This window comes from Terrapene carolina, unplaced genomic scaffold, assembly GCF_002925995.2.
Source record: "Terrapene carolina triunguis isolate 2854851 unplaced genomic scaffold, T_m_triunguis-2.0 Scaffold67, whole genome shotgun sequence".
NCBI lineage: Eukaryota > Metazoa > Chordata > Testudines > Emydidae > Terrapene > Terrapene triunguis.
Genome location: NW_020664418.1, coordinates 27,036,928 through 27,061,614, shown reverse-complemented (window position 1 = coordinate 27,061,614; position 24,687 = coordinate 27,036,928). Strand labels below are relative to the sequence as shown.

Sequence of the window (24,687 nt, the reverse complement as noted above, 5' to 3'; positions counted from 1 at the left end):
CACCAAACCAGGAGACTCTCAATATAAGAGGAAAAATGCGACCTTGTAACGAAAGCACATGTGCTGTGTGATGTTGTGAACAGCAAAATCTAACGTGAAAGAGTCTACCCATTGTTCTCTAAAATGTATCTTTTTTAACAACCTCTCCCTTCTCCACCAGCTGCAAATCTTACTCCTTCGCAGAGGCTAGTGAATATTCGAAGAAGGAAGCGAAGGACGCGTGACGAAATGTTTACTGAACTTCAGACTGCCTCCCACGCTGACAGAGCACAGCTGAATGCGTGGAGGCAGTCAATGACTGATTTTAAAAAAGCCCAATATGAGCGAGAGGAGAGGTGGCGTGCTGAAGATGAGAAGTTGCGTGCTGAAACGCGGGCTGAAGAGGAGAGGTGGCGTCAACTTGTAATCAGAAAGCAAGAGTCGATGCTCCGGCTGCTGGAGCATCAAAGTGATATGCTCCTGCGTATGGTTGAGCTGCAGGAAAGGCAGCAGGAGCAGAGACCGCCGCTACAGCCCCTCTGTAACCAGCAGCCATCCTCCCCAAGTCCCATTGCCTCCTCACCCAGACGCCCAAGAACACGGTGGGGGGGCCTTCGGCCACCCACTCACTCCACCCTAGATGATTTCCATAGCAATAAGTTTTAAAGTTTTAAATTGGAGTGTGTCCTTTTCCTTCCCTCCTCCCCCACCCATCCCGGGCTACCTTTCCAATTATCCCCCTAGTTGTGTGCTGAATTAATAAAGAATGCATGAATGTGAAGCAACAATGACTTTATTGCCTCTGCAAGTGGTGCTCGAAGGGGGGAGGGTAGTAGGGGAGGGTGGGGTGGTTGGTTTGCAGGGAAGTAGAGTTAACAGGGTGGTGGGGGAGGGGCAGAGGGTTCATCAAGGAGCAACAAACAGAAGTTTCACTCCGTAGCCTGGCCAGTCACAAAACTGGTTTTCAACGCTTCTCTGATGCGCACCGCGCCCTGCTGTGCTCCTCTAACCGCCCTGGTGTCTGGCTGCGCGTAATCAGCGGCCAGGCGATTTGCCTCAACCTCCCACCCCGCCATAAATGTCTCCCCCTTACTTTCACATATATTGTGGAGCGCACAGCAAGTAGCAATAACAATGGGGAGATTCTTTTCGTTAAGGTCTGAGCGAGTCAGTAAGCTGCGCCAGCGCGCTTTTAAACGGCCAAATGCACATTCCACCACCATTCGGCACTTGCTCAGCCTGTAGTTGAACAGGTCCTGACTGCTGTCCAGGCTGCCTGTGTATGGCTTCATGAGCCATGGCATTAAGGGGTAGGCTGGGTCCCCAAGGATCACGATAGGCATTTCAACATCCCCAACTGTTATTTTCTGGTCTGGGAAGAAAGTCCCTTCCTCCAGCTTTCGAAACAGAAGAGACTGCCTGAAGACGCGAGCATCATGTACTCTTCCCGGCCAGCCCACGTTGATGTCGGTGAAACGTCCCTTGTGATCCACCAGGGCTTGCAGCAGCATTGAAAAGTACCCCTTGCGGTTTATGTAGTTGGTGGCTTGGTGCGCCGGTGCCAAGATAGGGATATGGGTTCCGTCTATCGCCCCACCACAGTTTGGGAATCCCATTGCAGCAAAGCCATCCACTATGGTCTGCACGTTTCCCAGAGTCACTACCCTTGATATCACCAGGTCTCTCATTGCCCTGGCAACTTGGATCACAGCAGCCCCCACAGTAGATTTGCCCACTCCAAATTGATTCCCAACTGACCGGTAGCTGTCTGGCGTTGCAAGCTTCCACAGGGCTATCGCCACTCGCTTCTCCACTGTGAGGGCTGCTCTCATCCTGGTATTCTGGCGCTTCAGGGCAGGGGAAAGCAAGTCACAAAGTTCCATGAAAGTGCCCTTACGCATGCGAAAGTTTCGCAGCCACTGGGCATCGTCCCAGACCTGCAACACGATGCGGTCCCACCACTCTGTGCTTGTTTCCCGGGCCCAGAATCGGCGGTCCACGGCATGAACCTGCCCCAGTAACACCAGGATTTCCACATTGCTGGGGCCTGTGCCTTGTGAGAGGTCCATGTCAATTTCCTCATCACTATCGTCGCCGCGCTGCAATCGCCTCCTCCTCAGCTGGTCCTGGTTTGGCTTTGGCATGTCCAGGAGGCTCTGCATGTTTTCCAGGACAATGCGCGTGGTGTTCATAGTGCTCATAATTGCCGCGGTGATCTGAGCGGGCTCCATGATCCCAGTGCTGGCTATGGCGTCTGGTCTGAAAAAAGGCGCGAAAGTAGTATCTGACGGACCAGGGGAAGAAGGGAGGGAGGGAGAGAGGGAGGGAGGGAGGGGCGAGTGACGACATGGCATACAGGTACAGGGAATTAAAATCAAGAAAGGTGGCTTTGCATCAGGGAGAAACACAAACAACTGTCACACAGAATGCCCCCCCCCAAAGATTGAACTCAAAAGCCTGGGTTTAGCAGGAGGAAGGGGGGGAAGCAAATGAATACAGAATAAATCTATTTTTTACATCTTAAGACGACGGTGCAGCATGACTGATAGCCCTTGGCATTTTCTGGGTGCTTGGCAACAAATACTGGGCGCTTGGCAGTTAGCCTTCAGGTCTATTGCACGATCTGATACCCAGTATGACAACGATGGATACCAGTCGTAATATACTATCTACTGCCCAAAAGGCAAGGGGTTGCTGCTGTGTAGCAATGTTGCCCCATCCTGCGGATAATACGTCTGATAACCATCATCATCAAGGCAAGGGGGCTGGTGCAATGCAGCCCCACGGCTGCCAGCCCCATGTCTGCCAGCACCCAGATAGCCCTCAGCCTCTTCTGGGTGCTTAGCAGACAATATTGGGCACTTGGCAGAAAATAGCATACTACGACTGATAACCATCATTGTCTGCCCGGGTGCCCATGATCGACAGCCACTGCAGTACGATGACGACGGTTACCAGTCGTAATATACCATCTTCTACCAAAAGGCAAGGGGCTGGTGCAATGCAGCCCTACGGCTGCCAGCCCCACAGCTGCCAGCACCCAGATCGCCAATGAAGGCTATCAGTCATGCTGCACCGTCTACCGCCAAAAGGCAGTAAGCTGCTGCTGCTGTTTAGCAATGCAGTCCCACGTTTGCCGGCACCCGGAAGAGATATGGTGACGGTGAGCTGAGCTGAGCGGGCTCAATGCTTGGCGTGGTATGTTGTCTGCACAGGTAACCCAGGTAAAAAGGCGCGAATCTATTGTCTGCCGTTGCTGTGACGGCGGGGGAGGGGCCTGACGCAATGTACCCAGAACCCCTCGCGGCACTGCTTTGCATCATCCGGGCATTGCGATCTCAACCCATAATTCCAATGGGCGCCGGAGGCTCCGGGAACTGTGGGATAGGTACCATAGTGCAATGCGCCGGAAGTCGACGCTAGCCTCGGTACTGTGGATGCGGTCCGCCGACTTCATGCACTTAGAGCATTTTAGGTGGGGACACACACAATCGGCTGCATACAACCGGTTTCTATAAAACCGGCTTCTATAAATCCGACCTAATTCTGTAGTGTAGACATAGCCTCAGATTAATTTTCCTGTGTGGACAAAGCCCAACTACGGATAAGACTGCAGAGTACCACACCGAGAGGAGTGAAAGCAGTGAAACCTGTCCCCAAGTGCACTTTTGGAAATAAAAGTTGTCCTTGTCCTGTGATTGTGACAATACTCTTTCATAAGCTAAGACATTTCCTAATGTAACTGGAATTCCTATCATCTGTCCATGAATCCGTTTCTAAAGTGACAGGTTTCAGAGTACCAGCTGTGTTACATCTACCAATGTGATATGTGCCAGCACTGCCCCTCTGCCATGTACATTGGCCAAATCGAACAGTCTCTACGAAAAGAATAAATGGACACAAATCTGACATCAGCAATCATAACATTCAAAAACCAGTAGGAGAACACTTCAACCTCTCTGGTCACTCAGTAACAGACAAAGGTGGTAATCTTGCAACAGAAAAGCTTCAGAAATAGACTCCAACGTGAAACTGCTGAACTTGAATTAATATGCAGACTAGATACCATCAATTTAGGCTTGAATAGAGACTGAGAATGGCTGAGCCATTACACACATTGAATCTATTTCCCCATGTTAAGTATCCTCACACCTTCTTGTCAAACTGTCTGAAATGGGTCATCTTGATTATCACTTCAAAAGTTTTTTTTCTCCTGCTGATAATTACTCATCTTAATTAGCTTCTTAGAGTTGGTAGGGCAACTCCCACCTTTTCATGTTCTCTGTATGTGTGTGTGCGTGTGTATATATATAATGTTCCATTCTATGCATCCGATGAAGTGGGCTGTAGCCCACGAAAGCTTATGCTCAAATAAATTTGTTAGTCTCTAAGGTGCCACACATACTCCTGTTCTTTCTAAAGTGAACTCCCTTAGCAAGTCCATTTTATTATGCATGCATTGTTTGAGACATACTGTAATAGCAAAATTTATTGATCCAAACTAGCTACAACACTGACTTAAAAACTGTAGCTCTTGTAACCATTTAGAAAAAGCTCAGAACTAAACCAAGACCCTTTCTCATAACATTAAACAGGAATTTCTCACTATTAACAGCAGCATGTAGAAATAAGATGACATCTAGTGGTATGCAACAAAACAAATTCAGGGGAATTTCAGTTATCTTCTGAATACACATCCTCTTTTCTCTTCTGATAAGCCTTCCTAAACTCCTCACCAAGCATATTAACATCATCTTCATCTTTGAGTATTCCCTGCAATTAAGGAGAAAGGGGCATAAACATTGTGCATGTTATTTAGCTCCTGTATATTTGGCCCAAGAATACATAAATTATTCTTGACTATACCTTAGGTATGTATATGCAAGGCACTGTAGTACAGTGCCTGTGGTACTATTATGAAATTTGAAAATAAAGAATGAGTGGGTAGGCTGTTTCTTTTGTAAAGAAGCACAATTGTTTTGGAGGTTGAGTTAATAAGGAGGCTAGAAGTTACCAAAAATCTTGCCTAATTGTTTTAGTTCTCAGTGGGGATGTGAAGTCAGTAAGGATAATGGCTTCTGACATCACATAACAGGGCAAAGTATTATTTGTTTGTGAGAGCTCATCACCAATGCAAGTGAGGATATGTACATAGCAAAAGTTCTGCATGCACTAGCTTACTTTGAATCCAGCTAACAGAGGTAACAATAGCAGTGAAGACATCACAGCATGGGCTAATGAAATGAGAAGATGTCCAGGATCCATGCAAGGCTTGTACTATCAGCACTGAAGGCCACACTGTGCTGTCTTTATTATGATTATTACCTGAGCTAGTGCTGGATTCAATCTAGCTTGGGTAGGCTAGCCTACACAGCTTTTGCTGTGTAAACATACTGGGTGTCTCTTGTAAGGGCCACAGCACAGAACCAACCTCCTAGATTTATAAAAATCTAGGAACTGCATTAATGAGACTTTAGTCAGGTCACATCTGACCACAAACTTAAGTTCTGTTAAAGTCAGTTATTACACAAAATAAAAGCCATAATTGGAATTTGAAAAAAAAAATTCACTTTAACTATTTGCAATCCCAAATGGCGAACCATTATGCTAGTGCAAGACGACCTGAAAGTAAAACAAACAAAAAAACCCTTTAATGTCCTGTGCCCATGCTGAAAGAATTATGTCTTATATTCTGACAGGTTTCAGAGTAGCAGCCGTGTTAGTCTGTATCCGCACAAAGAACAAGAGTACTTGTGGCACCTTAGAGACTTATGCTCAAATAAATTTGTTAGTCTCTAAGGTGCCACAAGTACTCCTGTTCTTTTTGTGTTATATTCTAGTACTTACAACTAACACCTGCATTTTATCAGCTTAATGCAGTTTAATTTTTTTTTTATTTCCTTATGTGTTCTCCTAAGGTGCACAACTGGCAAGTAAAACAATCCCTGCTGCAATTATTTCTAGAATTTTTTTGGGGGGGGGGCCGGGGGGGGAGAAAGAGGAGGAAGCATTCCACTTATCTTAATGTCCGAAAGTTAAACATTAAGACATCTTCCTTTCATAATAACTCACTTCAGGAGTAAACAGCATGTGTAAACAATACAATAGGTAAAGCTAAACCAGAGGTGGGCAAACTACGGCCCGCGGGACCCTCCTGCCGGCCCCTGAGCCCCTGGCCCCGCAGGCTAGCTCCTGGTCCCTCCCCTGCTGTCCCCCCTCCCCCGCAGCCTCAGCTCACTGCACCGATGGCGCAATGCTCTAGGCGGCAGAGCTGCAAGCTCCTGGGGCAGCACAGCTGCAGAGCCTCGGTCTGACCTGGTGCTCTGTGCTGCGCGGTGGCGTGGCTAGCTCCAGCCGGGCGGTGCGGCTGCCTGTCCTGGTGCTCTGGGCGGCACGGCTGTAGTGCTGCCAGCCACCAGTGCTCCAGGCAGCGCAGTAAGGGGGCAGGGAGCAAGGGGGGTTGGATAGAGGGCAGGGGAGTTCAGGGTGGTGGTCGGGATGGGGGTGTGGATAGGGGTCGGGGTGGTCAGAGGGCAGGGAACGGGGGGTTGAATGGGGGCAAAGGTTCTGGGGGCGGTCAGGGAGAAGGCGTGGTTGGATGGGGCAGGGGTCCCGGGGGGGGTAGTTAGGATGGGGCGGTGGGGGGGAAGTCAGGGCGGAGGGTCCAGGGGCCGTAAGGGGACAGGGAGAGATGGATGGAGCAGGGGTCCCGGGGGGGCCGTCAGGGAGCGAGAAGCAGGGGGAATTAGATAGGAGGTGGGGGCCATGCCGTGCCTGGCTGTTTGAGGAGGCACAGCCTCCCCTAACCAGCCCTCCATACAATTTCGGAAACCTCATGTGGCCCTCAGGCCAAAAAGTTTGCCCGCCCCCGAGCTAAACCAACAAACCCAAAGAATGAAGGAAAGGAACAAATTAAGAAATGGGTGCGGACAGGAGATGTGCCTTCAACACCATGAGAAACACACAAATTCCTGTCAGTTAATTCAAAAACCAAACCAAAAAAAGGCCCATCTGGTATATCTTGATGTAAATATTCCCTCTCTGTAAGAACAACCACATTAGCAAAGGGTTAGGTGGAATTTGGAAATTCAACCTTCTAAGGGTTACAAATTCACACCTGTGTGCTCTGAATTAGAATACAATTAATGAATAAATATTAGGCGTCATATTTAACAGGATATCTGCATATTTAGAAATATTACTGTAAATCCTATTTCGTCAAGTATCTGATTAACCCTTCTCTGTTGTAGTTACAATGTCTTGTGTTCATACTGAATGCAAGCTCTTTGATCATCTGTGTAGTCTAAGACACTCATTATAATTATACTTATTTTCAGCTATATTTCACAGTTTATTAATGTGAAGCAGTCCCTCCTTATCTTTTGAACTTTCAAACTGCTAGAATGAGCAGAATGAGGTTTGAGTTTCCTCTAAATACCCGAGTAATTTATTTTACTGCCACAGTTAAAGGGCTAGGTATCACGGAGACAGGGCCAGATTGACTGTTGAGATCCATTCCCTGTAGACCTTCCTGCAGCAGAAAGCTAGTGGAAACTGCGACTGGAAAATACCATAAGTTAAGGAGGACTTCTGGCTGGTATAGAGTTGATGTATAAGCCTCCAACTCCAGCCCTCCTCCTCCTGCCATAGGGGATATGTTGGAGGAGGGAGAAACATGGATGAATGTTCTGCACTTCAGCAATTCTCTGCTTCCCAGGACTCAGATCATGAGAAGCAGAGTGTCGGTTAGCACAGCCTTCAGCCTGCCTTTGCTTATGCTAAGAGCTGGGCAACCCCCGCAACTTCCGCCCAACTACAGAAAGCCAAAATGGGTTTTTGCTCTGTGTACCCCTCACACAGGCCTGCACTGAGTGCAGGAATGTAGCCACAATATATTTTTAAAAAATTACATTAGTTATAGAAATTATCCTTGAGGTAAAATAGTTAAGAGAAAACAGATTTACGGGATGAACATTTCAAGTATTAGGGGAAAATATAATTCACTTACTCTAGGAAGATACCCCAATAATTTAGTTGCATGTTCTTTAAGAAGTTTCTGTCTCTCTTCTTCAACAATTGCATGAATATTTCCTTGTCTTCTCTCTTCCAATTGCCTTTCTTCAAGTTCACGCTCCTACAGAAAACATGTCTTCGTTACCCTTCTATTTCTGTTTTATGAAAATTAATTTCAACCACATATATAAACTAGTAAAGGACTCTGTCAGTAGAGCAAACCAAGGGCTTCCACTTAATTGCTCAGCTTTTGCATCATCTTGCAAGAAAGTAACAAGTTTTTTGTTATGATTGTTGCTGAAACAACACAAATTCAACATTTAAACAGGATGAGAAAGTGGCTGTGAAGGAGCAAATTATTGTTTAAATACATAATTTTAATAATTAGAAAACTTGAGAAGAGAAATTATAATCCTCTGAAAGATAAGAGAGTTGAAGTTACTTTGCTGCTTAAATGTTTACAAAAGTCCCTCTTTAAAAACGGATATATGAAGATATGATTCCCTGTGACCTAAAAGTATTTTCAGACAAGATAAAGTGTGTCCAGCAAACTCGAAAAGAAAATACTGATATATGAAGATATGATTCCCTGTGACCTAAAAGTATTTTCAGACAAGATAAAGTGTGTCCAGGAAACGAAACTCGAAAAGAAAATAGACATGTTCTTCAGGCCAAACTGAATCCTCAGTAACATCCATACAACCCTGATTATCTTTTAACAGGCTTGCACAGGTGTAGCTGATTTGAAATTTAGTAAACAATTCTATTGATGTATAAAAAGGAACAGAACAGTACTAATGTGCAAAAAGCAAGAAACTCATTTTTGTTAATACAGTGAGCAAATGATACTGAATACACACAAGAAACAGATCCACTGAATAAGAAAGTCATTTATACGTAATCACTTTCAAAGTAAAATTGAACTAGTTAGACATTGCTTAGCACCTTTGGCTATATCATTTTTTTAAACATTCAGATGAGGGAATCTCAGATGGCTACTGCAGGTGATATGTAATTGGATTTGTTTCATATATACAATGTGTGAGCAATTTATCTGTCAATGAATTCCTTTAATTCCTAAAAATTTAAATGCAAAGTAGTATTTCCCTTTAAGGAAATGTACATTCAATATTGGTTCAAAGTCTAAATTGTAGTATGCTACACAGCCATGTACCCTCCAGTATTTAAAATAGTGTAATGGCCTTTGATATATCAAAACTATGATGAAGTGCTAAGATTCTGGAGCGAACATATTTAAATATTCTTTTCAATGGACTGATTTTGTGCTTGTCACTTTTTGCAACAAGAGCCATTAATCTGGTACCGAGTCTGTTTTAATTCATATAGTAATGCGATTTTAAATATTAAACAACTGTTTTACATTTAGTAATGATTTTGTATCTCTACCTACCTATATAAAAGTATTTGAATATGTGTTTTAAGTTGAAGGAGAATGTTAAAATATCCAAGATAAGAAAGGTCCTTTTTGACTCCAAAGCTAATATACTGCTATTTAGTTGGATTAACATGTGATATGTCATCTACTTTAAACAGATATGGAAAATTTTCACACACTCTATGCGAGTATAAATTAGAGTAATAACTTTCTCCCTTATATTTTACCTTACTATAGAAATAAAAGATTCAGTGAATCAGTTCACATAGTTTTACTCCTAATTTTGTTTATAAAACATCTAGACTGATTACATTCCCCTTTCTGAGTGTGAGCCTAGTAGGTGAATGTTAACATGAATCTGCTTCCTTTCCTGTGCCATGATTCCTTTGGAAAGAGATGCTTAAATCTCAAAAGGGAATTTCGTGATTTAAACTTTTAAAATAAATTCTTTGGACTAAACCATCATTTTAAGACAACAGCATGTTCAATTTTTAAATGAATATTTTCTACAATGATGCTGAATAAGTGACCTAAAACAGCACACTAAACCCCTGTTGTGGCATGTATATATGCTAGGATGGACCCCTGCAGAGTCTGTTGACTTCAACAGAGTTCCCTGTCCATAGAGGTCCAGGATAGTGGATCTACTTGCTGGATCAGGACCTAAATTAATACATTCATTGTAAGTTTAGCCAAAATTAGCCATGAGGTGACTTCTCCATGCAAAATAAAAAACAAAAAGAATTCCCCATTCCTTGATTAAGGATATGGAAAGGAAAGCAGCAATCCTAACAAACTGCTGCAAATATTGTCTTATAATTTTAATAAGCTTTAGCTCTATTGAAATCTAGAGGGGAAAAAAAAAAAGAATCCTCTTACTTTGTCTGCAAGGAACTGTTTGTGACGCTCCTCAATAAGTTTTTCCACTGCCTTTCTGTGCTCAAGCTGTTTCATTCTTCGTTTCTGAGCATTCATCTGTTCAATGCGATCATCCTCTGCAAACTTGGCTAACATCTTCTGTCTGAAGGCCTCTTCTTCTTCTTGCAAAGCCTGCAGTACTATCTTCTTGAAGGCTAATTGTGCTTCATATGTTTGCCTTAACTCTAGACGCTGCCTAATTCTCTTCTCCATTTCTGCCTATAGAGAAAAGCCAACAAAATGCTAATACACTGCAAACACTGTGTACCATATCTACCTGTACTCACATCCTTGTGTCCTTGCATCCAGTTAAATACTGTCAACCAGTCTATGCTTAAACCCATAAGGAGGGGCTCAGATAAGTATCTGAATTGAAATAAATAGTATATTACTGGGGACCTACAAGATTCTCCCATCCTTCAAAAAGATTTTTACACTAGGATTTGCACTTGTTTATTGGGGCTATCATTCCTAAAACCAGCAAAGATGGTATTTGGGAAAAAGTGTATAGCGTAACTATACAGTGCAGGATAAGTGCCATAAAATGCTGACCCTTCTAATGCCTTCTTATTTAGCCATAGTAAACATGACTTAATGGAGGATCAAGCAAAGAAGTTGATATCTTTTGCTATTTTGTCATGTGACATTTTAAAAACAGCATCTGGGATAATCTTCTCTGGAAAATCTTTTGGATTATTTATTGTAACTGTGGCTTTCAGGAATAAATAAGTGCACTTCAAAATTATGTGGACATGGTAGACATTCCATAGTTAAGACTGCAATGGTATTTCTATTATAATTCCAGTATTTTCATATGCCCTCTCTAAATCCACAAAAGAATCTAAAACTGGTAGGTTAAGTCTGGGGCAAATGTAAAATTTTTCTACAAAAACTGAACAAGCTACTCCTGAATGGCATCTAAAAAAATGTATGTTAAGAATTCAAAGTCTGATTTGTTTTTTGGCACCACCATGTAAAAGAAGGCTAGTAGCATGCACCAGACTCATCTATTTGTGATCTAGGGCACAAGTCCAATGTCTAGTTGATTAAACTTGAATTTTAAAGTTACTGACATTTCAAAGAGAACGGATCATTAGCTCCAACAAACTGTCATAAGCAGGGCCGGCTCCAGGCACCAGCGTAGCAAGCAGGTGCCTGGGGCGGCCAATGAAGAGGGGGGCAGCACGTCCGGCTGCAATTCGGTGGCGGGGCCGTCACTCCCTCTCGGAGGGAAGGACCTGCCACCAAATTGCCGCCGTAGAATGAAGCGGCGGTAGAGCTGCCGCCGATCGCGATGGTTTGCTTTTGTTTTTTGGATGCTTGGGGCGGCAAAAACGCTAGAGCCGGTCCTGGTCTTAAGAATGTCTGAGACCTAAACTTTCATTTTTAAAAAATAGTCTCCAGCTCTTTTCCATGAAAAAGTAAACCTCAAAATGTAAACCAATTGCCAAAGAGGCTTGTCAATGGCAAAAATATTCCCCCGCCCCCACCACCACCAAAACTGAAGTCAGTTGAACAAGCTGTTTGTAAAGTCAGACACATTTTTAAAAAAGGCAATAGCCACCACAGTTAGAAACTAACTTTTTTTGGGGGGGTGGGGGGGGAGATCCTAGTTTGATAATGGAAAGGGGATACAATTTAAATTAAGTTTATCCAATGCATCTCACCCTAATCCCCCAATTCTTCAAGATACAGGATGCTTGTTGGGGCACCTCAGAAATCAGAACGGACTCACTGAAGTCCCTCACAAATACCCCCAAACTACCAACAGCCTTATTAGAGTTAGCAGATCCAAACAAGCTTAAATAGGGATGTCAGCCCATGAACAATTCTAAAGGGGAATTGTTGAGGGAGAATTATACTAGGTGGGCGGTAGGAGGGTGATACTTGGCTCCAGAAGAGCATTCTGAGACTCTCAGGAAGCGGTAAAGAGACCTGCTCACAAGCTTCGTAGGGTATGTCTAGACTGCAGCTGGGAGTGAGCCTTCCAGCCCAAGCCAGCATGAGTTTCTTTACCCAGGCTGGGAGGCTCACTCACAGCTGAATGCAGACATACCCAGAGAGCTCTCCAGAGGCATCATCCAGATGGAGCATTACTCCAGGCATTTCCCAAGGCGTACAGGGAGTGGTCCTGCAGAAGCATTGCAGGAAAGGAAAAAAGGAATGCCTCGAGACGTACTGCCTTCCACATCCATCTTACTCTCCCCATTATCCCCTGCACCTCAGTTTCCACAGCAGTGGAATTCTCTTCCTGTGGATATCAGGAGGGGAGCAAGAGTGAGGCTCCATTTCTGCAGACTTCCAAGTCAGCTTGCCTTTCCTCTTCCTGCTCTCCCCAGTGTCACATTAGGATTGTATCAAATATTAATACATGTTCATACAAATAACTTTTAAGTTCATGCGACTGGGAGTACTTATCAATAGCTTAAGGATAAAATCCTTACAAGAACACTGATCAAATAAACATTAAAAAGTCAAGAAATTCAGCATTATAATTAAACATGAAAGAAACTTAAAACCCTTGAAAGTATGGAAATTCATATTAAAGGTAGCCAAACTGCTTTAAGTACTTGTTACCATCTTAAACTTAGAACCCAACTTTCAAATGCAATAAGCATTAACCTATATAAGTCATGGTGTTTGCGAGATAGCAGCTGCCAAAGTCATGTCAGAATTGATGGTGTAGAAAAATGCAAGATGGTAACCAGAACATCATTTTTAAGTTTGATATTTTACAAATGCTAGAGCTAGCACCTTGATGGATGCTGTTCAAATTCTTTCAGGATCAAACTTTTCTAAGCACCGGTCCTGCACCAGTAATCAAAAGGAGTAAAACAACCTCAATTACAGGGTTGGCTAACTGAGCTTAGCTAGTGCTGTAAATACTTTGTAAGATACTTCATTATTGTATATACACTACTAAATCTAAATATTTTTTTTCTGTACTTCTTTGAGACTATTATTTCCCCCATTATTTCTCTCAATCTTCTGCAAGAAGTATGACAACATCATTATCTTTTGCCTCCTATCCACACAGGTTTATCTCTGCCTGAACTATTAAGGTAACACAAAACACCACTTAAAGGAGCCCACTACATGAAGGGCCAAATTCTCACATTAGATACTTGTGGAAGACCCATGTGCATATCTAACAGGAAAATTTGGTCCAGGGAAAAATATTATACTTTATACTTATTGCTTTAACCACTAGCAAACACCTACCATCTCCCTTTTTCTATCTGCCTCAGCTTGTTCCTCAAGATATAGCTCTTGTCGCACTTGTTCCAGATCTTCACGCTCCTGTTGCTCTCTTTCCAGATTCTGCGCAATCTAAAACATGAGTAAGAAACATTTTTAAATGACATATCAGACATCAGACATTTTATAAGATTTCGAAGTTTTTGATAGCTATTCTAATACCATGTTCTGGAGCTTTTGTTTTCTTTCCTCACTCGCTTGAGCTTTAGCCATCCGATCTTCTTCTCTTTCCTGCTGCATGTTGGCAAACTCCATGATTTTCCTATTTTCTTCTTCCATTTCTTCACGCTTCTTTCTCCTCCAAATAGCCTGTTCGTTTTTAAATTCTTCTATGTATCTCTGAGTTGCTCTCATTTTCTCTAACTTGAGTTGTCTTTCCCTATATGATGGTACAAAAATGTAAATACCAAAATAATTATTCTAAAAATTATACTTTGATCTTTATTATTAATATGCTCTCACTCTTTGTAAATAATATATCCCCTTAGGGAAAAAAAAGCAGGTGCCTAGTGTCTCAAAGACCCTCCCTATTGCCTATTATTGTACTTAGTCTAAAAGAAGATCCCATGCCATAAATATGTTTCTTCAGGTGGTTTAAGGCTATACATAGCTACTCTACAGAACTTGGCATTATGTCCAGGCATATGCCAACAGAGACCAGGTCATGTGGCACAGTTTAATATCACTGGCTGAGCTTTATTTTGGAGTTGTAAGCTCCAGAAGAAATACTTTAAGAGCAGAAATGTTTCAGAAAGCAGAAACTCAGTTGTCTTTCTGATTAACTTACATCAGCCACCCAGAATAAAACCGCCTTCCCCTACCCATCCCCATGAGCCCAAGCTACCACATACAACAGTCTGGCTGGATAGAAGTGTCTGTGTCAGGTAGGCATGTGCGACCATGAAAAGTTGAAATCTGTGTTATGTAGCCATTTCTGAGGTAAAGAAAATCAAGGAAGTACTCCTTGAAATAAGCTGCAGACTTCACAGCTGGTCAACAAAAGCACAACCTGAGCTAGATGACAAAAGTACTTATGCCCAAATCAGGAAAACACATGCTTCAATCCATTCCTATTCAGGAAAATACTTAAGGATGTGCTTAAGCACCTTTCCTGAATAGGGATGCTTTCCTGAATCAGGGCCACATTTTGTGAAATAAACATGCACGAATTGGTTCATCTTATATGTGATCACATGAACTTTTTTGGTAAAAAATACAAAACCAAAAACAACTAACATTTGGTCTTCCTCATAGATCTTCCTTACGATTTCATCAATCATGAGTTTTTCTTTTAGGAACTCCTCATAAGCATCCTGCTTCTTTTTTTCTTGTTCCTCAAGCTGTTTCTCCAGTTCTTGCTGATAAAGTATTTTCTCCTTATTTCGCCTTAGTTCTGCAGAACTCTCTTCCATTATCACCCTTTCCTGCTCTTCCTTCATCTTTTGTGATATTTCAGCATCACGTTTCTGTTGTTAAAAACATTGTAAGATTTTTCCCTCCTCTCTTACAAGTATAATCTGGAATGAAAAACTATAACGTATATACAAGCAATCTTATAGCATCTTATTGTACCATAAAAATGAAGCGAATGTTTTCATCCTGAAAGATGACCTACAAATGTAATTACCAATGTGTGCTGAATTAACAGATAAGGTCTGAGCACATATTACCCCAGCACCTAAAAGTAGATATGTATGTAACACTATGTAGAATGCCTCTCACAGCCTAGCTATTGATGAATTCTGAAAGGTCACTGGAATATGGTGGCTTAGCTCTGCAGACCATCTTTAATAAAAATGTTTTCTTTCTAGCAAAATAAATCAAAAGAATAAGGTACTTATTTAGAATGATGACATAATCAAAGTTACCTGCCTGTTTGTCAGCATTATCACACACATTAACAGCATCCACGATTGTTTTCTGAAATTCTTTAAATATACATTTGATAGCAATAAAATTTCCACCAGTGTATTTCTAAAATCAGCACACTAACCACGCACTGTAAAAATGCACTGCTGCTGTTTGCTATAGCTTAATTCTGGGAAGGGACCACATTGCAAAAGAAGAGACTCTGTTAAACATTTAAAATAATTTGATATTATATTTAACCATGCAATTTAATTAACTATTGCTCTGATTGTTGCTATAAACTAAGCTTCTTTGCTATGGTCATATACTATCAACTAATTAGCCTTTCATAACAAAAATCAGATCTACAACAAATTATTAGACCCTTAACTCGAATGACATTTTAGATAAATCAGCTTCACAATTAGGCTAACTTTAAGGGAGACACTTTCAGCATAGTTGCTTATTTTCAGCTGTTGCTGAGAATGAGGAGGATGAACCTGCTCCTACTTAAGTGAAAAGCAAAACAGGCTGATTTCAATGACAGCTGGATCAGTCTCTTACTTTCCATGCACCACAATGATTATTCAGCTTATTAACCCAATTTTGAATTTGTATACAGTGGTAAATACTTACAAGCCTGCATATTTAACTTGCTGGCTAATTAGCAGCCATAAAAGATAGGAATGAAAACTTTATCATATACAAAAAGGTTTAAATTCTAGTTGTTACAGTAACTAGTCTAGAAATCAAAAAACATCCCGTCATTATGTAAAACTAAACAAATATTTTAGTCATTGGTATTTATGCTATCAAAAGTCAACAGCATAGTTCCTACCAAAGGGCGCTCTTCCAGTCATCTCTAATTCACATCATGGCTTCTGCCAGGGAGTCTCTGTAAGCCTTCTGGACTGCACAGTCATGGAAGCAGTACTCTTTTTAAGGCACAGAATCATCATACCAAACCATGAGAAAATGCCACATAATGTCAAAGTTGGCTGCTCTTCTTCACACAGAGACATACTTTCATATGGGAATCAGGCTCTTGGGAATAACTTAAGGAAATATACTGAACAAGGTAGGTGTGTTCCCTTATGCCCTAGCATGGGGTGGATGAATCAGCCAGGCTATTTTAACTGACAATTTTAATGGAGGAGACAGACTGAGGGAGTTTCCTGGACTTGAATCAGAGTGCTATCTGTAACAGATGGCAGAAGCCCCCCACCTCATTTCTAGCCACTAAGATGGGAGAGGTACTACTCAATCCTGGCAGGTAATTCCTCCTTTTCCCCACAATATCGTAATATCTCCTCACCCAACAAGGCTAGCAATTAAGTTAGTGACTGGAATAACTCCAGCAGGGTGGAAAGAAATAGAAAATATTATTCAAGACATGGAGTTGGAGTGTGCAGGCAATGTGGAACTGAGTTAAATCCCAATACACTACTGCCAACCCAGAGCAGCTCTACAATCCCCAGGAGCATATAAGAATTTGCAGGTTGTCCCGATGCAGGGCACTGTGACTCCTGAATACATCCACCAGCAAGCAGCAGACAGCTCAGGCTGCGAAGAGGGCAAAAAAGCTTTGTAAGACTTCAATTCAGGAAAGTGTCCCTACTCAAAAGTGCACTTAAACACAGACTTATGTCCCATTGACTTTAGGGGAACTTACGCACATACTTTAAAGAGAGACTTTCCTGAATTGGGACCTATGAGTTTTCTAAGACATTTGAACATACAATTCCTCTTTACTGGAATTCAATTAGTTTTCTTCAGGAAATCATTTCACATTTTTATTATAATAGACCAAAAATCAGAAGTCTTTAATACTATTCCATTTTTTTTCTAGGATCTGAGGTTATTTAAAACAGTAAATGGACCTTTGTTTAGTGAAAGTCAGAAAAACAAATTACCATTTTCTCATATCTTATAGCTTCTTTTTCAGCAATCTGGGCAGCCCTTTCTTTATTCATGTAAGCAGATTTCAGTTTCTTCTCTAATTCTCGAAGTTCAAGACTGCAAAAACAATTTTTTTTGTCAATGAGAATGAAAAAAATTGAAGTTAATTGAGTTGCAGGAACTGCGCGAAAAATTCAGCCCATTACATAATACTTAAATCGGAGGCCAGATCAACTGTGTTGGAGAGCTGAGATGACATAAGCACTGGACATGAAGTCAGAAATGGACCAGCAGCTGAACTCAAATTAAAACTGAAATATGGGTATAGAATGCTTTTGAAATGAAAAAAAAATTACAGTTCTCAATTTAGTTTTAATATTTATGACAACCTACAACAGTTTGCAGATGGTGAGCTACTAAAGCAACTGCTGCTTCACTTTATTATTGCTGTTTCCACATTATTTAACTGTACTAAGTGTCAAGTATTAAAGGACACCAGCATTAATTAAGAACCAACTAAGAACTGTAAAAAGAAATCATGCAGTTGGGCACCTGTTTAGAGGTGCATGATAGTTTACAGATATTTAGTTAAAATTAGAAAAAATAATTAAAATAGGTACGTTTCACATGTAAAAAGAATAGTACAGAAAGAGAATGTTTAAGAAACATAGGCAAGATAGAAAAGAAGACGGAGAATTGATGAGAAATACTTTAAGACTTTTCCAGGAAAGATGGACGATTCCTATGCTAGATGGTGGAATGAAAAGGAAAGAAAAGAGACAAAAGATTTGTGTGGAGAATTTTTAAAAACAAGGGGTGAAATCCTGGCCCCGTCTAAGTCAATGGCAAAATTTCCACTGACTTCAGCTGGACCAGGATTTCACTCATGGAATGCAAATTTAAAGTGAAGCTTGAAATGAAGACAAATTATTTGAGGGTGGAGTTATGCTTCTTTGTACATACTGGAGTCTGGAGAGGTAGGATTTGAAGAGCCATAGAGATACCACAGTCAAACAAGACAGATGGAAAGCATAATGAGGAGCTGATATCAATGGTCTTTTGCTTACCGCAAAGTTATAAAAGGCTATTCCAAAACCTTTTTCATAGAGGCCAACTTGAAGTGATCACTGACAGAACAATCACTAAGCTTCTTTCCCTAACTAACATATTCAAGGATTAACCAGGATTCCTACTTAGCTTGACTTTAAATTGCTGCATAAACTGGTAGAATCTTTTTAATTCTATCTGATCTCCCATAATGTCAATGTCATTTAATAATCTACTGCCATGATATCCACTTGCTACATTGTATTTTGTAACTAGCAGCTGTAAAAATCATTAATGCTCTGTCCTCGTCATTGAAATAGCTAGCCATTGTTCCTCATCACAATTCTGATGTAGCCTAAAAGTGAGCTGGTGAACAGAGAAGACGGTGCATGCTTGGACTATTATTGGAGATATGTAATTCAAGTATTGCACTACATGACCAACAGCCACTTTTGAAGTTACATGGGAAATTGTACTAATTCTTAAAAAAAACCCAACAAGCTTTGGTATTCCATGTCATTCTGTCCTTAATTTTATCAAACATACCCCCCCAAAAAAGAAAAACCACTTTTCTTGGAAAAGGTTTTGTGAAAGGTATCATTGAATGAGAGGGAAAGTATTCATTCAGTAAGGTTTGAACTGGTTCTTATTTTAACCATATTAACATTCTTAGGCACATGAGTTACACTAGTAATTAAAAAAATCATTTAAACATTGTGTTTCTAAAACTGATGTGGCTATTCCATTTTAAAAGGAAACTTATCCCTCTGTTAAAGGAGTAGAAAAACTAAACTAATTTTAAGGGACAAAATCCTTCCCCTAGTATGCATGTGCAACTCTTATTGATGTCAATGCGTATTTGTATACTCATGTCTGAGGGCAAAATTTGGCCCTAAAAATCTTCAGTTTATAACAAATCAGAATATTTAAAAAATATCTTTCTTACTAACTTTTTAAATCGATGTTAATATGACTTAAAGTTTGTGCTTTAAATGCTTAAAATTTATTTTAAAAAATTGGCACTGCTGAAACCACACACAGAATTTTGTCTAGTCTGTTAACACCAATAGTATGTTAATAAGGAGTTAATGTTACAGTCAGGGCTTGTAGTTTTCCATGATTCCATAGCGGTGCCAGAGCATGACACAGATTTCAGGACTGATCATAGGAAAACATTGAAAACCGTCAGTTGTCAAACCTCTTCCCCCACTCCACTTGCCTCTTTTTCTTTGAGTGGGGGGAACAATTACCTTTAAAAAGATTTTTAAAATAGGCCAAAGAGGAGTAGCCGTGAAAGAGACAGAAAAAATAGACAAGAGGGAGTGAGAGGGAAAGAAATAGAAACTTTATTCAAATTGACCAGTGTTGTAAATAATGAAATTCTGTCACCCTGCTATCCTGACTGATTTCTCATTCCAGATTAGATTTAAACTCCTTGCCTGCTAGACTCCACCAAATTCTATCTTGCCTCCATCTCATATTGTCTCTTGCCACTGTGTTACTCAGGATCTCTGATTCTCTAATTCTGCTTCCTTCTTTGTCCTCTTTGTATCCTCCCCACACACAACTGTTTTCTCTCCCTTCCACCTGTGTCTGAAATATCCTCCCCAATTTTGTATGCTTTGCAATCTTCCTATTTTTTTAATCCCTCCTCAAAACGCACCTCCTTTCCAGTTTCTCCAATAATGAACCACCCTCCCTTACTGATCTAACATACATACATTAGTCTTAAAAAAAAGGAACCAGGCATGAGGTCCCTTTCAAAAACTAACAGGCTCATAATCTTAGGGTGCGACTACACGAGCCACATTAAAGCACTGCCGTGGCAGCGCTTTAACATGGCTTGTGTAGCCGCGGCACAGCACTGGGAGATAGCTCTCCCAGCGCTCTAAAAAAACCCACCTCCACGAAGGGCGTGCTCCCAGTGCTGGTGCACTGTTTACACTGGCAAATTACAGAGCTGAAATTTGCAGTGCTCAGGGGGGTGTTTTTTCACAGTGTAGACAAGCCCTTAGTTTATTTAAACTTCCCTCTCTCCCTCCCTTGCCTGAGGGCACCTCTCACTGCATCCTATCCTGTGGCATCTGAATTAGGGCTCAACCCCAGCTGTAAAGCAAAACAAAATAATAAATGGAAATTATTCCATTACTTCAATATAAATAAATATGTTTTGAAATATAATTTTCAGAATTCAGCATGAATCAGTTTTACAGTACTGGAATATTATTTATGAATTAAAAATGAGATTACTGTATTTGTTCTATATATAAAAATACCTGTTCTCTCTTATTTGCTGCCTCATTTTTTCATCTTTAAGTTTTTCATAGTTTAATCTTGCCAACTCAGTTGCCAGTCTTTCTTCCTGCTCCAGCTGCAGCTCTTTCAGTTTTTTGTTTTCTTCTGCCTGGCCAGAGCAAATAATTTCTGTAACAATTTCCCCCCCAGACATTTCATACACTCATTCTCTTAAACGGACTGATAATAAGAATATTCAATTATAATAGTCAATTAAAAAACAAGATTTGGAAAGGACATAAATGCTCACACTTTGGAGCATAAGCCAACCTCTAACTATTGAAGTTGGGAGAAAACTTTCCCTTGGGACAAGTTACACCATAACTGCCTACCTGCAGGGTTTCTTCCTCTGAAATAACTAGGGCTGGAAAATGTCTGAGACAGGATGATGGACCCTGGTTTGATCCACCACAGCAATTTGCATCAAGCTGTACTTGTTTTTCAATTAACAAACCATGTTCTTTCCTCATGTGCTGTTACTGTGCTAGAATGCGATCCATACGAATTTAAATATAATGCATGTTGTACAGCATAGCGTGGGTGCATTAACATATATTGAGGATCTGGGACATGCCATAAAACCTATAGTAACAGTCAGTAGATTACTGTTTTGGAGGTGGACAGTGCAAACATAATAGAAATTTCTTATAAATATGGGACAGGTAAGGAATAAAGCAAATTAATCTAGACATTTGGAAAAGAAAGAACCATTTGAAAATGGAATAGTTTACTTTCTTCTGGGATCTATCACTGCAATTACTCTGGAACAGGTTAAATAATGCTTCTGGTCACATAATCTATTACAGTTAAACATGATATATTGTGTTAATGTACAACTGTAAATACAGTAGCCCCTCACTTAACATTGTAGTTATGTTCTTGAAAAATGTGACTTTAAGGGCTGGTCTACACTAGGGGAGGGGATCGATCTAAGATACGCAACTTCAGCTACGAGAATAGCGTAGCTGAAGTCGACGTATCTTAGATCGACTTACCTCGCATCCTCACGGCGCGGGATCGATGGCCGCAGCTCCCCCGTCGACTCTGCTTCCGCCTCTCGCTCTGGTGGAGTTCCGGAGTCGACGGGGACCGCGTTCGGGGATTGATTTATTGCGTCTAGACGAGATGTGATAAATCGATCCCCGACAGATCGGTACTACCCGCCGATCCGGGTAGTAATGAAACGATGTTAAGTGAATCCAATTTCCCCATAAGAATTAATGTAAATAGGGGGGTGTTAGGTTCCAGGGCAGCTTCCCCTACTCTGCAAGCACCAGGGGCGGGGGGCTCAACCCTCAGCCCGCCCACTCCACCCCTTCTCCCAAGCCCCCACCTTTGACCCGCCTCTTCTCCCCCTCACCTCCTCCCCCTTTACTTTGCATGCTGCGTCCTGGCTCCTCCCCCCTCCCTCCCCTCCTCCCTTCTAAACGCCAGCAGCCAGCTGATTGCCGCGTTGGGGAGGGAGGGGGAGCCTGCGTGCCAAGTCCTCGCTCCTCCCCCCCCCCAAAACGCTGCAAGCCAGCTGATCGCTGCGGGCAGGAGGCGGGGGGAGGGGGGGGAGAGGGAAGGTGCTGATCTATGGGGTCTGCCGGCGGGCAGGAGGCACTGGGGGGGTGGGGGTGGCGGGGCGGGCGTAGGGAGGCTGCCAGCTGTGGAGAAAGCAGGCAGCCAAACAACGTAAGAGTGGAGCATTGCACAACTTTAAATGAGTATGTTCCCTAATTGATCAGCAACGTAACAATGAAACAACATTAAGCGGGACGACTTTAAGTGAGGAGTTACTGTATATACATACACATGCTCTGGATGGCTACAGTCTATGATATTTATTTATAATGTACAGCTTTAAAGAATACATTTCTCTAGACTAAAATGGTATGCTCATATATATCTTTGTCTTCAATGAACAAAATTACACTATGATATTCATATAGCCTGTTATTCTGTCCATGTTTCCATTTTGTAACTCTTATTTATAAATGCAATGAAAACGATAAGAAGCCCTGCAAATTACTCGCTCTGCTATGTTGCCTGTAAGATTAGCTAAATAATATTAGGTTTGGGGACATTTAGACATTGATTATTTTACGCATATGTTTTATCCTTCACTTCCACCCTTTATATGTTGCATGTCATCTTAGGTTGTGAATTTTCCCAAGCCAGAACTGTATCTTCATATGTGTATGTGTGAACAGTAACTAGCACGTGTGATAGACACCACCGGAACACAAATAAGTACTCACTTTTTGAATAGCTTCCTCCATCTGCCTTTCATACTCTTCATCTTTCAGCAATCTTGTGAGTCGCTTCTGATCAACCCGTTCCTCAGCTTCCCACATCACCTCCAATTGCCTGATTCTCTCCACCTTTTTTTCATGTGCCAATTGGAGGAGATCTTTGTGATACAACTCCCTCATCTTTTTCTGATTCAGCTGGGCAGCATTCAGCTGCGGAGGCCTTCTCATCGACTCCTGCGTGGGGGGGAAAGGAACAATTTTATAATGGAGCAGAGCCACAATGCTGCAGGGATGCACAAAGTGACAGGAATTGAGCCAAGGGCGCCCTCTGGAGATTCATGAGAGAATAATCCAGGTTCAAATTCTCCTTCACTTACCGCACATCTGATTTATCGCAATATTTATAGACACAGCCCGCCCCATAATTACCTCAAATGGCATCGCCGTGAGTGAATGAGGTAGGACCAAGCAATATACACAATGCAGCAGGTATGAACCGACAGGCCTTCCACCCCACCCCGCTCGGCCCAGGGCATCGCCGCTTCCCCCCTACCCCCCACCGCTCCTCCACATACGGCTCGCTGCCGCTGCTAACTCACCATCCTCTCGCAGTCAAAGAGACCGCCCGGCGAGGAGCAACCGCTAACGGACTTTAGCGCCCTACGGCCTTGGGCCCGGGGAGGCCTCTCCCCTCCCCCAAACCTGTAGTGCCCGCGCGCTGTTTGGGAACCGAAACCGTTGCCCTGGTAACAAGCGGCGGCTCCAGCTTCCGGGTCGACGCAGGCGGAGCGCAGGGGCCACCTGCTGGGAATCCGCGCTCCCATTGGCCAAGCGGGCGGCCCAATGCCGCTCAGTCTTCTAGAGACAGACTGCGCTGTCGCGAAGCAACCGCCCTTTCCGGTATTGGGAATCAGGCAATAGGATCGTTCGGGCTGGGGCTGGGGCGTGAGCAAGGGTCTTGTCCAGTGCAAGCGACTTCGCAGCGAGGCGCCTGCGCCACAAAATTCTACAGCAAGTGGTTGGCGGCTGATCCTCACCGCATCGGCCTCTATAGAAAATGGGGGAAGGGCCGACCACAGGGCCTAGCAGAGTAGGGCCTTGATTTCTGATGAGGCCTCTAGCCCTGGACGCACTACAAATACCGAATAGAAAATGGGGGCTGGCCCCGCCTGGGCAGCAGTAGGAGCTGGGCCTGTCACGGGTGCTCCTGCAGGCAGGTGGAGGCAGACTGTTGTTGAGAGTCTGTGTCCTAGACCAGTGGTGCGCAAACGGGGGGGGGCGTGAAGAAACTTGGGCCTTTCCCCCTTTTAAATAACAAACATACAAATCAAAGAACAGGCTGGGGTTATTTTAAACAGTTTTTATAACTACAGTAGTCCTATTATGCCTTTAAAATTAATTTGGAATCTCACTAATTTAAACTCATTTAATGATTAATTGATATTAAAAAACATAAATTGGCAACATATATAATAATGGCCGAGAGCCCAAGATTTCTCGAATCTGTCACTTCTAACACTAAACTGAATGAATAGTGTTTTCACTCCACCTTCCAGTTTCAGATTACAGGTAATGCAAAAAAAAACAGTTTCCGATTACAAATAATGGAAGGGGAGATGACTGGAAAAGTTTGCGCACCACTGTCCTAGACAGCAAGGGAACATCGCTCTGTTAATGCGCATGAAGGAGGCTAATTGCAGCCATAAACATTCATAATAACCATCAGATTTACTAAGGACCCCTCTATTTTGACAAACATTTGTGCAACAATGAATAAAAAATATCCAATTGCCTCCT

The 24,687-nt window shown here is 42.2% G+C and overlaps 1 protein-coding gene across 1 annotated transcript; it reads right to left on the bottom strand.

Moving 5' to 3' along the window:
* Positions 1 to 4,368: 4,368 nt before the first annotated feature.
* On the bottom strand, positions 4,369 to 23,714 carry MNS1 (meiosis specific nuclear structural 1). Its single transcript, XM_026648547.2, has 10 exons — positions 23,490 to 23,714; positions 22,897 to 23,124; positions 20,635 to 20,762; positions 17,326 to 17,428; positions 14,801 to 15,030; positions 13,727 to 13,943; positions 13,529 to 13,636; positions 10,268 to 10,525; positions 7,988 to 8,113; positions 4,369 to 4,752 (listed from the first exon to the last, which is right to left on the bottom strand). The coding sequence occupies exons 1-10, from the start codon at positions 23,712 to 23,714 to the stop codon at positions 4,654 to 4,656; spliced, it is 1,722 nt and encodes a 573-aa protein (XP_026504332.1). The 3' UTR covers positions 4,369 to 4,653.
* Between the last annotated feature and the right edge of the window lie 973 nt (positions 23,715 to 24,687).

Coding starts and splice junctions, on each gene's coding strand:
- MNS1 (XM_026648547.2), bottom strand. CDS start 23,714: ATGGGAGCGCGGATTCCCAGCAGGTGGCCCCTGCGCTCCGCCTGCGTC. Junction 13,944..14,800: donor ATCTATGAGGAAGACCAAAT/GTTAGTTGTTTT, acceptor ACCATCATATAG/GGAAAGACAACTCAAGTTAG. Junction 13,637..13,726: donor AACAAAAGCTCCAGAACATG/GTATTAGAATAG, acceptor CTCATGTTTTAG/ATTGCGCAGAATCTGGAAAG.